General features: G+C 40.7%; 1 protein-coding gene across 1 annotated transcript; it reads right to left on the bottom strand.

Annotated features, from left to right (window-relative positions):
- Window positions 1–2151: 2151 nt before the first annotated feature.
- Window positions 2152–4221, bottom strand: aplnra (apelin receptor a). The gene is given in 2 exon segments (XM_034212781.1): window positions 2152–3814; window positions 3816–4221. Coding segments are annotated over 2 exon segments (1086 nt in total). The 5' UTR covers window positions 4068–4221; the 3' UTR covers window positions 2152–2980.
- Between the last annotated feature and the right edge of the window lie 14769 nt (window positions 4222–18990).

Raw genomic sequence — 18990 nt, forward strand, 5'->3', positions numbered from 1 at the left:
CATTTTACGATCAGTTTTGGATGGAAACCTGCCTACTGTACACTAGCTGACATGCTTCTTTATTAACTTGAACATATGCAATATAGTTTCATTTTAATCAAAACCATACACAGTAGTTATATTCACTATAAAAACAAGTTCCCTACAAATGCACTATTCACTCCTTTATGAGTTGTGGTTTCTAAAAGCTACAGTGCACAGACTTTAAGGAAGTTATTTTGATAATTAAAAAGAATACATAGTTGAGACCAGTTCTTACAGATTAAGTAGCACAGCTCTTGACAACAGCAACATTATTGAATATGTTAACCATTAAAAAAAGCATTTACAAGTGTGGTTGCAAACGCTTTTATAAACTTATAAGATGTCCAACAAGATAAGAGAGTGTAACTTCACTTTTTTTTGGAGCTTGTTCCATCTGTATGCTGCAACAAATTTGAAGTCACAAAACAAAGAGTCACAGGCAAGTTTTAAATGCTGTGTTCATGTTCTGCTCTGTTAATGAGGAAAATAATAATATTTTTAAGGGGCACAATGTGTTAACATGGTTGAACTCCCTCTAAGAATACTTTAAAAGAACTGTAAAAACACACACACCCAAACATCCATACACGCAAACAGGTCACACAGGCCACACGACCACCACCAACATTTATATGCGTTCAGATGCCTTCACAACTGTTGTTTTTGTGCTGGCGGTCTCCCCTGTGGACCCCCGGTGCTTTGCTCAGCTGGTATTCTGGGTGAGTTATCCCAAAGTGGACTTCGCTGGCTAACAGCATGAGACAAGCTGTCAGCCCAACTCATCTCAATAACAACAACAAGTCTGTCCAGTGTTGCATGCATGATTGACTCCACCCTGATTTCACTCACTGGTATGTTTAAAGATGAACCAGATGCTTTTTGGTCCTTATAGTGGTGCTGTTAAAAAATGTGTTATGGACTGTCCACTTATAAATCCTTCCAAATGGCACCTGATTCCACTTTGAAGAATAACGGTGTGTGTTTATGCAATCGTGAGTCTGTCTTTGTGTGATGTACAAACTTAGGCCTCAGCACACATCCATCACAGTGACCATCGTGTGATCTGCTGTCAAATATGCTGCGTTTTGCAAGGATGGACAATAAGTAACATATGATCTCTTACACACAAAGACCAGATGAATAATGCATCTTCAGGTTCTCACTGTTTCACACATGTTGTTACTTTAAAACGTGATGACAGATGAACTCGTCTAGCTTTGGCTTTTTTCCCCCAAACGTCCACACCTCGTTCACTATTTTTCCTCTTTTATTTTCTGTTGAGGCATCTGCAGTCAAATGCTCATCTCCCATCACCCCCACCTCCGCTTCCCAGCCCCGCCCGCACCCTCCCCGCCGCTCTAACTGCGACCACTTGTCAGTGGGGACAAATATTGTCTTGTTCGTTGGACTAACTTCTGCCAAGATTCCCACTTCCCCCCACCGCCGCCATCTCTAAACGGTGATTACGTCCAACAGAGCTCATTACTGTCAAATCAAAGGATCCCTCAGAAGAGTCACTCATTGGTAATGACCCTATTATTCAGTGAACATGTGTGGTTTTGGTTGGCTTTACCTCCTGTGGATAAAGAGTCTTTTTGTGACATTGTTTTGCATGAAAGTACTTTAAAGTGGAGTTGACTAAAACACATCCCTCAAAATATGTTGTGCCTCCTCCTCCTACTTGTTGCACATAAAAACACTTTCAAATTCAAAAACCTTTGATTGTTACCCACAAGACTGTGTCATCAAATAGTTAAAGTGCCAAAGTTGATTCACATCTGAGTATCGAATACACATCTCAGGATGAAAATCACTTTGCCTAATCCGGTTACAGTCTGGATACTGGCTGTGAATCAATACAGATTAGAGATCTATTAGTCTGAAGGTGTAAACCAAATGCAAAGACATTCATAACAAAGCTTTAACCCTCTGGAGATACTTAACACTGAAATAACAGGATGGTGTAATGAAACTGATGGGAAACCACAGATTTTAAATTTTAAAAAGAACCAGTTTTGTACAATTATTGACTTTAGTATTACTGTAAAACGTTCTCCTCTCCACATTTAAAATGACCTTTTTAAAATGTAAACCAATGAAGAATTTTTGTTTCCACACACTCAATGAGTCTGAGAGATCTGGTTCATAGAACACATTTTTATTACAGTAGTTAGTTACAGTGATGTCGAAAAATAAAACATATACATCAAACTGGATTTCATTTATTTACAGAGTTCCTTTGTCCCCTTTTAGTGCTGTGACTACACTGCGAAACCCCTCAACCCACCCCGCCCCGTTCATGTTCCCCAAAAACATTTGTCAACTGCCATCTGCCTGTCTGCCCCCCGTCTCCTCTCAACAAACTATATAATTAAGCCGCAACACCTTCTCTCCTCTTACACCCCCCCCCCCTCCCTCCTGCAGACTTCTACCTTTACAAACAACAAGAAGACACTGCTCTGTTTGATTTCCCTGCTCACACATCTTTTTTAACAAGTGCTTCTAAAACAAAACAGCAATAGATCTGAACAAGAAAGAAAATGCTATGGTATGAAAATACTGTACAGCTATATGTTTCATCCAGTGTAAACAGGTTTTAAATTGATATACAGTTCCCAACAACAGTGTGTGTTTCTAAAATCATAACTATGGCCTCTTTTCATGATAGAAATTTGAACTTTTACAGAGCAGGACAAAACAAAAAATATACTTTCTTTTTTCTCTGAGAACTTGAGGAACAAAGCAGCGAAGGAGCGCAGCCCGCTGGCCCCGGCTTCATGTCCACACGACATACAGAGCCTCCACATCTCTGGCTGTAGAATAGGAGGAACATATTATGGATTTCATGAGCGGTGAAAGTTCATCCATCTCAGCTTCAAACAACGGACACGTAAAGTGTTTTTTTCAACAAGTGTTCCAGTGGTTGGAGCCCTGCTCCACCTTTCTTTTTGCCCCTCTACACCTTGGTGGCCAGAGACTGAATCTCTGACTTCAGAGTCTGGGCGCTGAGCGTAGAGGACATGGAGCTCATGTGGCCATGCATAGCCTTCTTCAGGTTGAACAGGCACAGACACTGAGAACGAAAGCGCAGGTCAAAGAAGGCGTACAGGAAGGGGTTGAGGCAGCTGTTGACGTAGGCCAGGCAGGTGGCGTATGGATGAGCGAGCAGCAGGAAGCGCAGGAAGCCGCAGGAGCTGGGAGCCAGGTTCAGGTAGGAGAGGGCGTCCATGCTCTTCAGCACGTGGAAGGGAGTCCAGCAGAAGGCAAACACCACCACCAGTGTGGTGATAATCTTCAGCAGCCTCTTCTTCTTCTGGTCCTCCTTGCGCAGGTTGTTGAAGTGGCGTGTGACGGTGCAGCCGATGAAGCAGTAGAAGATGGTCATGGCCAAAAAGGGTAGGAGAAAACCCAGAGCAGAGGAGGAGAGGCTGAGCCCGGCGATCCACAGGTAGTCGTGCCTCTGGTTCATGGTCACCAGGCTGAAGTCCATGGCGCACGTGGTCCTGTTGCTGTTCAGGTCGTTCACAGTGGTGCGGAAGAGCAGCGTGGGCACGGCCAGCACGCCGGACAGGAACCAAATGGCCCCCAAGGACGCCAGCATAGTCCCTCGAGAGCGCAGCCTGCTGCTGGACAGGGAGTGCACGATGGCCAGGTATCGGTCAAAGCTCAAGCAGGTGAGGCAGAAGACGCTGGCGTACATGTTGACCAGAACAACATAGCTGCTGATTTTGCACAGAGCCACACCAAAGGGCCAGTGGTAGCCCAGCGCAGTGTACACGGCCCAGAGAGGGCAAGGTGATAACAAAGGTGAGGTCAGCGATGGCCAGGTTTCCTATATATACATCTGCAGCACGACGCTTAGACTTGGATCTCCAGACAGTGAAGATGACCACGCCGTTACCTGACAGGCCCAGGATGAAGATGAGCATGTAGAGCACCGGGATGAGGGAGTAAGATGGCTCCCACTCTGAGAAGTCACAGGCAGTCTCATTGTCATCATAATACTCATAATTGTCAACATATTCCGCAGTGCTGGTCTCCATGCTGGAAGAAAAAATCCTTTGTTTTCAGAAAATAAAAACGTAGAGTCCAGTAAAGTTCCAAAGTTCTTTGAGGTGAATCAAAACTCAGAGGATCACCGAGGAACCGCAGAGCTGCTGCTGGAGGAGACTGAGTGAGAGAGTGAGTGACTGCTGGCTGCTGTCTGCCTTTTTAAACTCGGCCCTCCACACCCCTGGTTCCCTCCCAGGACGACCCCCTCCTTCTCCCCCAGTAAAACATCTCTCAGTCAGCCCTCCTCCTCTCTCTCTCACCTCTTCTGGAGCCCCGATACGCTCCCCTGACCAAACCCTCATTACAAATGTTGTATAGTATGCACAATTAGCCTACTAATAATCATATTTGAGGAATTTGCACGCTAAGCCAAATACATTACCCGATTAAATAAATACAAATTCGCAAAATCATGAACGTGTTGATCCCACCTGAGGTCTGGTCGAAGGGCAATCAATGGACAAATCGATTAATCGATCTTCAATTAATCAATGTAATCAGTCATTTAAGTGTTATTGTGCTTTTTAACAAATTAACTTCAGATTTGGTAAAGAAGAACAACTATTTAATTTACATATTTGTAATAAGCAATCGTTAGTACGTTCCAGTAAAACAATTAGGATATACCATACTAAAACATTAACAAGAAGAAAACATTACAATTACAAAACTAATGTTCAAAAAGTTGATTAAATCAGTTTTTGTGCGCTACTGACGTGAAAATATGCCATCATGTTAATAAAGCGGACCTGTTGGTCAGGTTGCACCACCCTGCCTCACTTTCCTTTAAATCTTTTACATCTTTTAATCAACATGAAAATCTTCTTTTCAGCGTTGCATTAGTTCACAAGCGAGTTAGTTAGAAAACGAGATTTTGCTCAGGTGGGAAACAAGCCTGGACATTTCCACCCAACTCGTTTTGCATCACAATCAGAATTAAATGGCTGTTAAAAATGCAATCCGTCACATTTGACAGTCTGATCTGTCTGTTTCTGTCGCTAATTTCTACTAAAATATCGTTTACTCTCAGATACTGCAGAGCTGCAGCCTTTTTTGCCACATCAGAAATATAATCTGTTGAGTTGAAATGAAAACGTAATTAGATCGACAGTGAATTGCAAACTGTTTGAAGATTGATTATCAGCAGGCAGCACAAGCCGGTGTGAATTCAATTCTCAAGTCTGGGGATTTATTACCATGATAAAAGGGCAAGCAAACGCACCGGTTCGTAACAAAAACAAAAGGAAACGTTGACACCATCACTGTGATAACAATGTCTATTTCTAAATCCTTTTCATTGAGCCTGCTGGTTAAAACATTCAACTGCTGATTGCATCAAATAAGGAGTTAATGCAGTGCACATTTTAATAAGAGAAAGTTATATTATATATTGTAATCACCTGTAAAACTCACCACTACAACAAATAGGTAGGCCTACAGTTAAGATTTTTGTAAAAATGTTTTTTTGTTTGTGCTAATTTAAAAAACAAACCAAGAGAGAATATAATCCTTCATCAAAATCACTTACAACTATATAATTTACAGACATAACACATTTATTCATCTACACATACACATGTAATGTACATAGGATAGGCTCTGTAGACGATTTTATATAAATAAAAATCAACACCAAATCAATTAAACATTAGTTAAAATAATTCATCCTAAAGCAGGAAACAAAAGAAAAAGACAGATACACAGCATATTTATAGCAGTAAGTGAACATTATTTACAGCAGTAAGTAAGATTTATTTAATGTGGCCTCCTAGTGGGGATAACAGGTAACTCAGTAACTCTCACAATGGATTATTACACCGTAAAGTGTTATGAAGGAATATCTGGATCGCATTTTATCATCCTGACTGGTTATTGTGCTTACCTTATAAACCAGTGTATGAGTCTAACAAGGCAGATAATTTGTTCTTCTTCTTTTAATAATAATAATAATGGAGCCCAGCTTTGTCTTGACTTTGGCTGCACTTCATCTGTTCACATAATTTTGTATTTGTGTGTCAAAATATTGTGGAGATCCCTCTCAAATTGGTTCTGAAAAAAGAAAATGCAACATGCTTATTCGGCTTGTGCTTGATCCTTGATCTTAGAAAACCACACCCAAGAACTCACACACACACACACACACACACACACACACACACACACACACACACACACACACACACACACAAATAAACACACAAACACACACACATACCATGTATACATCACTTCAGGGGACATTACATTGACTTACATGCATTTCCTGGAGACTTATCCTAACCTTCACCATAACCAACACATGCCTAACCCTAACCCTTACCCTAATCCTAAACCTAACCAAGTCTTCACCCTAACATTAATGATTCCCCTCATGGGGACCTCCATTTTGTCCCCATAAGGGAGGCGAGTCCCCACACGTGACTGTGTAAACAGATTTAGGTCCCCACAAGTATAGTAATGCTACGCCACACACACACACACACACACACACACACACACACACACACACACACACACACACACACACACACACACACAAACAAGCACTCTCACACAAGCTATCACACAAACAAACACACACACACACACACACACACAAACAAACAAGCACTCACACACACACATACACACACACACAAGCTATCACACAAACACACATACACACACTCACAAACAAGCACTCACACACACACAAGCTATCACACAAACACACACACACATACACTCACAAACAAGCACTCACACAGAAGCTATCACACACACACACACACACACACTCACTCACTCACTCACTCACTCACACACACACACACACACACACACACACACACACACACACACACACACACACACACACACACACACTCACACACACACACACACACACACACACACACACACACACCACACACACACACACACACACTCACAAACAAGCACTCACACACAAGCTATCACACAAGCTATCACACAAACCCACGCACACATTCCAGGTGGGTCCCACCTCTGCCTCATTCCCCGGGGAGAGGATTGGACGCCTGCTGCTTGCAATCCCGATATCTCTAAGACAAATAAATTAGCAAATTTAAAAAATAAAGGTGAGTAGATAAGAAACAGATGGTCTTGGATATCTTCAGAAGACCTCCTCACTTGTTAATCGGAGCCTTTATAGGTGCCAAGATAAAGTCCTGCTGCTGATCCTCAGCTCAGTTTTACGGGGGTGTGAGGATGATTATGAGCTGGGAGTGAGGATTTACTTTAAAAATAGTGAAATATATTAGATGTCGGACCATGAATCATGGCACGCTTATATTTTGTGTCATATATTTTTCCAGATCTAATAGTTAATTGCAGTAGTGGAAAAATACTAGTATATTTACTAAATTACCGTACTTCAGTACACATTAGAGGTACTATAGGATTTCCATTATAGGCTACTTTATATTTCTACTTTTTGATACGTTATTCTTCCTCCAATACATCTGCCTGATGCCTTTACTTACTTTCAGATTATAGTTTTTCATCTCCCTCCTACACCATGGAAAACAATGTTCCTCCAGATGTGTGGATTTCAAATGTTTGACATCAACTGAAAGATCTCCATTAAGTGCTCCATTTATTTTGAGAATATCATCGTACTTATTGAACTAAATAAACTAACTACTTAAATCAGCTGCAATATGCATATTCACAAACCAAAAAATAAGTCTGAGCTCATGAAATTTGACTTTTTAGAGTGAGTGGTTCTTGCATGACAGTAACACTACAATGATGATTTTATAGAATATGATGCATTGCTGTAGTTTATAGTATATACAGGGGTTCAAATGACTTCAACCATAAACATCTAGAGGAATAAAAGGCACCAATCTCATAGTTTAGGGGAAATATAATGCAAACACATAGTTTATATTACAGTAACACACTGACAGTGAACATTATATTACACATTTTTCAAGAACATTTAGCAGATAATGCTAACACACTTTAACTTGAAGTAATGATTTGAATGCAGTACTTGAATGTAAAACATTTTAGGTGAGGTTTTGATGCTTTTACTTAAGTTCAGGGTGTCAATACTACTTCCACCACTGCTACCTTGACACCTTTAGCTGCATTGCGTCACATGGCTTTCTCTCTTCAAGTCTGGACCACACATGTGTCTCGGCCACAGCTGCGCCGGCTTTTGATCTGCTGCTGTAATGACCCTGCTGGTGTGATAAGACTGCTTCTGTCTCGCGCTGACCATGCGATGGGATATCATGTATGGTTGTGTAACTCTTCTGTAGAAAGTTGCTGATTTGTACCGGCTGATTTTATTATAAAACTGAAATGAGATGTGTGATATTCATCTTTAGAGTTCACTGGAGTCAATGACAGGCAACTTGGGGGATGTTTGTCAGCTCCAGTCTGGTCAGAGGTGGAGATAAGTCATTGAAGGTGTAATCTGTGAGCTGTGGCTTGTTTGAAGTGTAAAAATTGATGGCAGCTAACAAATCCCTCACCTTCTGACCCCAGGAGCCACAAATCACGCAGAGGCACCGAGGGTAGTGGACCACAGGGTCACAGTGAGCCGTCATCTGAGAGACCAAGTTGGTCCCTGAGTGTGCCCTCCTGAACACACTTTATGCAGAATAAAGATTATTGATACTGGACTGTATTTTTTATTTTCATCCTATCTTACCTTGAGCCAGAGCCACGGCCCTTTCGCGGCGGCCTGCTAAGTGCCGACTCAGCTGTGTCAGACGAAGTCACACTCCTGTGCCGTGGAGCCAGTGCCACAGCCTCAGATGTGCGAGGGCACTGCTCCTTCTGAGGGCTTTCTAATTGGCAGAGCTTCTTGTCAAACTGCAGGTCATCTGAGGATGAGTGGCTGCTGTGTGTCTGCTACTCCTGTAAGACAATTTGCCTCTGTATGTCTTTTTAACTCAAAAAATCACATTGTGAAGTTCTGTAAATAGCCCCCATGAGGCATTGTTCTGTGCTGTGTGTGCTTGATTAAACTCAGCCGTATCACAAACAGCTATCTTTTCCTCACATCTGCCTACTCTTGACCTTAGCATTGAACTGAATAGAGACCTCCACCCAATCATTGGAAATGTGTGTGCTGATAAGGCGGCTCTATTGTTTCATTTTTGTCGCTCTAAGTACTTTTCTCTTAATGAGCAATGCATCTGTAGTTACAGTGCTTTTCAAAATTTCATCATGCATCCGTGATCAGGTTAAAATATTTTATTTCTCTGTTTTTTTGAAGATTGGAATACAGTTTCTGTTGTTTTTACATTTTTTATTATTTTTAAAGAATTTTATATATATACTGTGTACTCTCTATTTGTAGTATTGATGGGTTTCTTGTTTATGGCAGAGGAGTTGGCGCCAACGTTTAACTTTATAAAAAGCATGACACTCCCCTATTGCTCTATGTTAACTTGTATTAACTTAACTGTAAGAATATGAGCTATGAGTAATATGAGTAATGATCTTTGGAGAATATGATTTCTCTGTATTTTAGGTGACTTTTTCAGGACATTTCAAAACATTTCGAGATGAAACCAAATGGAAATCAAGGATGATAAAAATGTGCTCTCTAAACTTTTTAAATACCCATACATCAGTAACAATACAAAACTCAATTTCACTGTAATAACTTTTTTGATGGTCCCTTAACTTTTGAAAAACAAACTTGTCACTCTAAGGGAAACTCCACCGATTGTACGCATCAAAGTTTATTTGGAATTGCTGGGGAAAACTAATGCACAATGTGAAAAAGGAGAAGAAACAACTGTAAAAAGGATAGCAGTTTGACGCTAAATTAGCAACTATTTCCAAATAAAAAACATCACTAGAAGCTTTCATGCACCTTCGAGTTCAGCTTTCTCTGTGTATGTAGCTGCATGATGAAGAAGTAACTTAATTCAGATTGACTTATTTCAACATTTACTCTGTCTGTGAACTGAACATGTGCGTGCATCAAGCAAAGTTTTCCTTGGATGGCTCCAATGGAGGGTGGGTTGGGAGGGCTTTATCAGCAGCAGAAGTCATGCTGTCTGTGTCTGGGAGACAGTTCATCCATATCAAAACCCAAACATCGCCCAGCCACAGCCAAACTATAGCCGTGTTTAAAAGCTGATTACCGCTGTTGCCACCAGAAACAAAATCCTGACTGTTTATTTATGATTTATCCACCTTCCTCATTGCATGTCTGCCAAGAAACCACAAAGAAAACTGCACAATCACAATGAGGACAGGATTATTGGGACAACCATTTGAGCCTCTGCTTAGTTTAAATGTGCACTTCTTTAACACTTTTTCCCCCAGGAGACAATGTTTTTTAGCACTTAACAAATGCAACAGGTTTAAGCTGGTAATTGTGATGTTAAATGTCTGCCAAATAGTGACTCAAATCAAGGCAGCTGTGTAGAGTTGATCTCGTGCATCCTTGTTGTCTCCTCCAGTAGCTCGGTCAGGAACAAGGGGGTCACAAGGTGTTTCCCCTCTCCCTTCTTAGGACCCTAGACCACCCCTGTGTGTGTGTGTGTGTGTGTGTGTGTGTGTGTGTGTGTGTGTGTGTGTGTGTGTGTGTGTGTGTGTGTGTGTGTGTGTGTGTGTGTGTGTGTGTGTGTGTGTGTTTGTGTTTCAATGGACAAAACAGCAAGCACCACAGGATGCACTATAGCAGTGTTGTTATGACAGTGTGTCCTTGCCAACTGAGATTCATCTGTCCGACTTTTTTTTTATAACTCCTTAAGGTAAGCTATTTATTTAAAAGATGCCGAGATTAAATTATTGTATAAATATTATTTTTCTTGCCATTAACAACAACTATACAGTTTCCTTTAAAAAAAAAAAAACAGCACCTTGTCTATTTTTTGATAATCAAGCAGAAGCATTACACAAAACAAACTAAAAGGAAGCTGTCTGGATATAAATTCCCATGATCAGTCATTGTTTATACCCACTACAAATATAAATCATGTAACATAGCTAATATAAACTGTCTTGCCACAAGTCATTGTTTTCAGAGTGTTGTAAAAATAGGTCAGATTGGTGGTTATATAAAACAAATTGTCAAGATTGTGGCTTCGTCTGGTTTCTGTTTAAACTAAGTGTGCAGGTGAAACACTTAAGATTTCTGCTTCACCTGCACCCACAGGGAAGATGAGGAAGGAAATCCTGTAGAAACCGTTGGAAACAATCCCGCAGGAGAAAATAAAGTAGCGGGAGACAAGTCTAATGAAAGAGAGGATGTGAGGGAAGAAATAAGGGGACAAAGGACAGGCTGATGAGAGGGTAATGGCAGGCGAGCAGGCCATTTCTCTCCGTGTAGTCGAGTTAATGACAGGGATTAAGGAGCCGGGGGGACTGCTGGGATCTCCAAGCTCTGCTAGACTCCAGCCCGACCCTCCCATCATCCCAGGAGATCTGCGGGAATCTGACTCCATTTGGTCTAAAATCTCCTGACAAAACAAAAAACCCTGTGGCTCAATTAGGAGGAAATTAGTCTCCCCTTACACATTTGCATTGCTTGTTTGTTCATATGATATTCAACATCAATTATCCAGCCGGCTTTAAATACAACTGAGTCTTTAAAGTTGGATGCTTATTCTTAATTGTTCTATCTGGAGATATATTCTGAAGTGGCAGGAAATGTCTGGATCTCATATCCAATAAGGGGAATTTAAGTCTGTTTTTCTTTAAACTAGAGGCACAGAAACCTAAATCCTGTCCCTGTTATGAGAGTGGAAACCCAAACAGCAGCCCATGTGAAAACCAGGTGCGTTGCAGACTTTTCATTTAGCAGTCTTACAACGTCCAAGCGCTACTTTTGTCTGTTATATGATCATTTCCTTCAGCGGAGGAATGAAAGAGCTGTCACAGACCAGACTGGCACTGAGAAAGACCAGGGTAGAGACCCTATAAAGAAAAAGCTTGGTGAGCTAAATCTTAAACAGAAACAATTATTGGGCTTTAAAGAGGCCTTATTATGTTCCTTGGGGTTTTCTCTTTCCTATAGTTTGTTATATAGGTTTTGTGCAAGTAAATGGTCTGCAAAGGCTAAAATCCCAAAGTTCCCTCGATTGACCAATCACAACAGAGCCGGCCAGCTAACCAATCAGAGCAGACCGGCCTCAGGTTTTAGACAGAGGGTGAAAAGAGGTGCTGCAGCAAAACAAAATGAGAAAAATAAAGCACCTTATTTAACATTAAATCATGTAAACGTAAAGGCACAAAATACAAATATGAACCTGAAAATAAGCATAATAGGGCCCCTTTAATTGTTAACTTTAACGCTCAAAATACTTGTCATATGATAAAAATGTGCTCTATGCAGCAGGGCACAAAAAGTGCTAACAGGTTTATGTCAGTTTAATAGTATGAAAGTCCAGCCCAACACTGGAGCCTTTTAGAAAAACAGCTAAATAAGAAACAAGCTGTATCCCACACTATGAGCATGTCAGACACATTCACACTATTTATATCTCTGGACATTTACAGTCAACATGACGTCCGCGATTTAATCACAGACAACACTGTGTTACATTTTTGTTCTTATTTCATAACCAAGAATGACCAGGTTTTTCCAAGAGTTTTCAAAAGATGAGAACGTATTTACAATGTGGGTAGCCTACAGTTTGGTTGCCGAAATAGCTTTACCGGGATCTTTAGGTTCAATGGTCATCACAGGTACAAAACAATAAAGTATGTTCTGTCCTGTTACGCTTTTATGGTAGCTGTTAACCTCCCATCAAACTTAAGGAGCGCTGCTCAGCATTCTTGCCACTGGGGAAACTGCAAAGCATCTGAGAGTGGCGACAGTATGGCGGAGGCAGCGCTGCTTTCCCATCTGTCAGCTGTTTGACAGACAGCAACAAACTGTAAATCAGTCACCTCTGAGGGGAGGCCTGCCCTCTGCATGCTTAGAGCAAACAAACCATAGAGTGTGTGTGTGTGTGTGTGTGTGTGTGTGTGTGTGTGTGTGTGTGTGTGTGCGTGTATTCGCCTAGACAGTGCATCGTCATCGCTGACTTCATCTGTGTCATGTGTTGCTGATGCTACAGTACATCTGTGTATTTTTTTCGAGTGAATTATGTTTTCTCAGGGGGATGGGTGGGCGTGGACAAGAGACTCCCTATCATATTTTTGCTTTTGTCTGTGTTCTCACTTACATCAATCATTTGGATCTGTGTCAGATGTGTCCCTCTGTGAAGGTGACTAGAAAACAATAAAAGTGGGAAACAAAAAATATTCCCAGATTTGCACTTTTGAAAAACGTGTTATATTATTTTCTATGTTGTTGAATTTATGTGTAAAGCACTTTGTGAGAATAAGTCTGTAAAAAAATACTTTATAAACCAAAGTGGAGACAAACCAGGAAAATGCTTTGATGATCTTATGAATTATTTGAATTTCCTTATTAAGATATCTTAATTCATAAGGAATTCAATACATCATTGGTACATTTATTCCAATTACGTTTTTTTTCTGGAAGCAAGCCTACTTGTTCTGATATGCCCAAGAGCTTATAGAGGCTAATGTTAGCAAAGAGACTTTGTCACTGACATTAACTAGGTAAATTAGTTAAATAAGTCGAGTTTTGCTAAGTTTGTTGACATTTAAAGGTAGGGTAGGTAAGAATGGGGAAACCAGCTCGAGTGCGCTAGAATTTGAAAATACACAACCGGAAAAAATCTGCCTCTTCCTTCAGACTTCCTTACGGAGCCCCTCCTCCAACACACACGAAGGCGCACATGACCAATGAGGGCACGAGATAAGTTTGTGGAAGGCTGACAGGCAGGTAGGCCATCCAGTTATTTCAGCCGGGCCGACTCAGATGATTGGTTGTGCTTTTTACAGCAGAGTAAAAACATCCTCTGACTTGCCCTAATTGTTTCAGCATCTGTTTTGCTGTTGCTATCACCCAGACAGGCTGAAAACACAACTAAAAACACACATCCAAAGTTTCCACTCGGTCCATTTCCTTTAATCAAGCTGCCCTCACAGTGACTGATAGCCAGAGCAGTCCCTGACTTTGTACAGTGTGTTTCTCCGTCTCTGCTTACTGTACAGCTCATGTTAAACTCTACAATTTGTTCCCCTCAATAATGCTTTTCATTTCCCTTCAGGAGCAGCTGATTATTACATTGAGTGGTTATTATCATAACATTTGACAGGAAGAAGAAAAGTGGAGCCACCAGGTTGTGTTTGGATTAGGGATGCCAGCGATTATTCGATTATTCGATTAATCGTTACAGTCTCCATAATCGACTATTATTTTTTAAATCGATTTTATTTATATATTTTTTTATTATTATTTATGTTTTTTTTTTTTTGTTTTTTTTTCTGGCTTAGTTTCAACCAAAATATAGACTAATGCTAATAATAGTAATAGTATTAACAATTGTAAATGGCCATTCGTCACACCACCAGTTTGTTTTACTGTAAACTTGGAGGAAGCCTGCGTGCAGAGCAGACTGCTGCTGCAGCACGCTACACACATAAACCAACATCATGTTGATGTTGGTTTATTTGTCGCTTATTTTGTTTGTACTGTTAAACATGTTCCAGTAAAGAAAACAACGGAATTCCTTTTGTCTGAGTTTTTTTGTTGTTGTTGTTGGTTTGTCCAGCGCGGGGGGGGTCGATTAATCGATTATTATTCGCCAGGGCTGCCGAATAATCGATTTTGATCATGGTCAGTTTCTGGCAACCCTAGTTTGGATAGGAGTTTATGTTTATTAAGGATCCCCAGGAGTTAGCGGCCCGATCGTGCTAATGAAACAACACCAACTGGCTGTGGAACGTGGCCTTCCCATTATCCACGCACTTCAGGTTCCTAAAAGAGGAAGCGGGACACAGTTAAAACACAAAAGGTCCAGATGTGAGGTCCCTTGAAACACATCGCACTGTCTGCCCCGTTTTGAATGCTGACAAATTGGCCTTTAACGATCCCAAAACAGCCCCAAAGTCAATGTCAAAGCCATGTGTCACTCTTCTGAGCGCTGTGTGGGAAGGCTAAGTGCTTCCAAAAAGAAGCTGGGACTCTAAGACAATATTTACACAAAGCCTGGCACTATTTCAGCCTCCAAAATGGGTTGATCCATGTAGATGGAACTCAGCACATGTTGTTGCACTTCATCTCGCTCAAGGATTGAGGGCTTGGAAACACAGCTGAGGGATTAAGTAAGACCTCTTGCCTTTCCAACTGAGTAAGAACACATTTACTGACTCAAACACAGGTGATAGTGGCAGGAAAAGATGTTCAATTAATAATTGTAATCAGTCATTAAACAGCATTTATATTTGGTCTTATTGAGTTTCTTTCTGGTTCCTTGAGTGACATGTTTACCCTGGCTAAAAGAGTCACATGCCAATCAAGAAGAGACTGAAAATGACCAGAGAGAAACATAAAAAAAGAATAAAAAGCACAAAACAAAACTACAAGAAGGTGAAAAACTGCTGCAAAGATGACATAAAACCACCAGAAAGATTCACGACAAAAAATAACAAACTAAGAGAGACACAAAATGACTGCAAAGAGACACAAAACACCTACAAGAAGATGTAAACCAACATAAACGAGGCCATAAAGCAACTAAAAATAGTCACAACGGCCATGAAAAGGGGCAAAACACACACAAGGAGACACTAAGTGCCTACAAAATGGGCAAAAAACCAATTCTTTAAAAATAAAACAATTACAAAGGGATACATTAAGACCACAATGGTCTGTACCCAGAGGCATAGATATATATATATAAACCATAGACATATAAACACTAGATGGATCAAGAGGGAGTCGCCAGCGTAGCTCACCGGCGGCCATCTTGCCACAGTCAACAACTACTGCTACAGCTGTTGTAAGGTGAGTGATCTGCACAAAAATACTCTTAACTCGCTGAAATCTTGACTGATTTACAAACGCTTTGGTTTATTATAAACGTTATTAGCATGGCTATGATACAGGAGACAACAAGACATGTTGAAAAATAAAAGGATCTCATTATTTGACCTTAAGGGATATAGGCCTACACTGTGGCCCTAAAGCAACTGCTCCATTATCTGTATCAAATGCAGACATTGATGCCACCAAATGTCACAATAAAAATAGAAAGTACTACAAATAAACTGGAATTCATTTACATCTTAAATTATGAATATATATACACAAAAAAAGGTTTACAAATATCCAACCTTCAAATTGCTTTTTTAAATCAACACTGCTCTGCACACTTGCTAAAGAACATTTGTGTGGAAATCTCAATTCATTTGTAGGGCTGTGTGAGTATTTCCAAAAGTATGGGAGTAAATCTCACTGTAAACTATTTAATCATCACCAAATTCTGTGTTATTATGACCGATCATAACTCAGCTTTATGCAGACATATTTAGCATGGTGTACAGGGCCGCTTCTTGGCATATAGGCGACATAGGCGGTCGCCTAGGGTGCTAGATCTGGGGGGGGGCACTGCGCTGGCAGCTCTGGGAGGGAAAAAAACATTTTGACTGTTTGCGCTCATCCTAATTTTCGACCTTGATGTAACAACATTCATAATTAAGTCAAGGTAACACCCTAGTCCACCCCGGGTTACACTTTTCATTTGCCCTGTACGATGGGCGCTGTAAGTGATGAAAGTGGGGGGTGTTGGCTTATCAGGCGTCCGCAGCTCACAGCCAAAGTGGGTATGGGATCGAGCGAGAGAGATAAATGCAATTTATGTAAACAAATATTTCCAAGGCACTCTTTTATAATTATTGGGGTAAACAGGTTTGAAATCATTTCAATGTATACTATAGGACAGAAAACCAAAAATATCGTTTAAAACTTGAGAGATACAAAAATATGCATAAATAAACGTTAACTAGGTAAAATAAGATATGAATGAACAACAAAAATAAAATAAGTTAAATTTATTTGCTATTGGCTATGGTAGGTTATTGGTTATGTTCACATACTTATTTGATTATTAAAATGTAAACCAATCTTTTTCATATGGGTGTTTAGAGTTGTACCCCCTAGGTCAGGTCTCTAGTAATGTGTGCTCAAAGTGCACCCGATTGAAGCATTTTACTTTAAATGTTCAAACATTTCTTCCTGGGGGGGCATACCCCCGGTCCCCCCTAGAGGATGTGACGTCCACACCCCAATTCAAACATGTTCATACAATACCGAATACATTTGAAGCCTTTTTGATGTATATTACCAGCATGTCAATACGTTTCTGTTTTTGTAGTATATTGGTCTTTTGTAGAGATTTTTCATTTATTCTTTATATATTCTATTGTGTATTCCTTGGGTACTTTTATCTTTTCTATTGTACGATTGAAGTAAATGTGGGAAGCGTTTAACAACAGCCATTTACTTCAAAGATTGTTCGCAATGTTATTCTTATTTTTGTTAATCCTGGAAGAATGCCAGAAAAAAAGACATTCTCTTCAAGAATAAAAAAAAACATGACATTAGTAATTGTGAAAACAAATTAAATAAGTTGTTAGGTTAAGTCAGGGCCGTTTTTTGGCATAGGCGACATAGGTGGTCGCCTAGGGCGCCAGATCTGGGGGGGGGGGGGGCACTGCGCTGGCAGCTCTGGGAGGGAAAAAACATTTTGACTGTTTGCGCTCATCCTAATTTTCGGCCTTGATGTAACAGCATTCATAATTAAGTCAAGGTAACACCCTAGTCCACCCCGGGTTACACTTTTTATTTGCCCCATACGATGGGCGCTGTAAGTGATGAAAGTGGGGGGTGTTGGCTTATCAGGCGTCCGCAGCTCACAGCCAAAGTGGGTGTGGGATCAAGCGAGAGAGATAAATGCAATCTATGTAAACAAATATTTCCAAGGCACTCTTTTATAATTATTGGGGTTAACAAGTTTGAAATCATTTCAATGTATATGACAGTAAACCAAAAATATTGTTTAAAACTTGAGAGATACAAAAATATGCATAAATAAATGTTAACTAGGTATAATAAAATAAGTTGCATTTATTTGCTATTGGCTATGGTAGGTTATTGGTTATGTTCACATACTTATTTGATTATTAAAATGTAAACCAATCTTTTTCATATGGGTGTTTTACGGCCCGTCCACACAGCAGCGTGCGTTGAAAGCTTCACCATTCACTTTGAATGGGGTGACGTCACTTTGCTGGCGTGGCTCGCTGCAAAAGTTGAGCAATGTTCAACTTTTGAAGCCACGGCAGAAGCATCAGCCAATCGAATCATATGCCAGTACAAGCTCTAGCCAATCAAACCGCTGCTTGTATGTCAGGGGCGGGAGATTAATGTGATTGGTTGTTGGTCGAGTTTCAGACACGCCCGCCGGCAAGCTTCAACGCACGCCGCTGTGTGGACGGGCTGTTAGAGTTGTACCCCCTAGATCAGGTCTCTAGTAATGTGTGCTCTAAGTGCACCAGATTGAAGCATTTTACTTTAAATGTTCAAACATTTCTTCCCGGGGGGGCATACCCCCGGACCCCCCTAGAGGATATGATGTCCTCACCCCAATTAAAACATGTTCATATAATACTGAATACATTTGAAGCCTTTTTGATGTATATGACCTATGTCAATACGTTTCTGTTTTTGTAGTGCATTGGTCTTTTGTAGAGATTTTTCATTTATTTTTTATATATTCTATTGTGTATTCCTTGGTTACTTTTATTTGTTCTACTGAACGATTTTCTGCCAGCTAAAATCTCGCCTAGGGCAGCAAATTGGTTAGAACCGGCCCTGATGGTGTAGGAAACGGGCTCCGTGTTACAAGACGGGTCGGGCGTTTAGCGGTACCACTGCAGACTCTCTGCACACACACACACACCGCTGCAGACTCTCTGCACGAAGGAGCCACGGTGCTGCATCTCCTGATCGGAGCAGAGACACACGTTCACTAAGCAGAAAAACGATATCCTGTC

This window comes from Gymnodraco acuticeps, unplaced genomic scaffold (genome assembly GCF_902827175.1).
Source record: "Gymnodraco acuticeps unplaced genomic scaffold, fGymAcu1.1, whole genome shotgun sequence".
Taxonomy (NCBI): Eukaryota; Metazoa; Chordata; class Actinopteri; order Perciformes; family Bathydraconidae; genus Gymnodraco; species Gymnodraco acuticeps.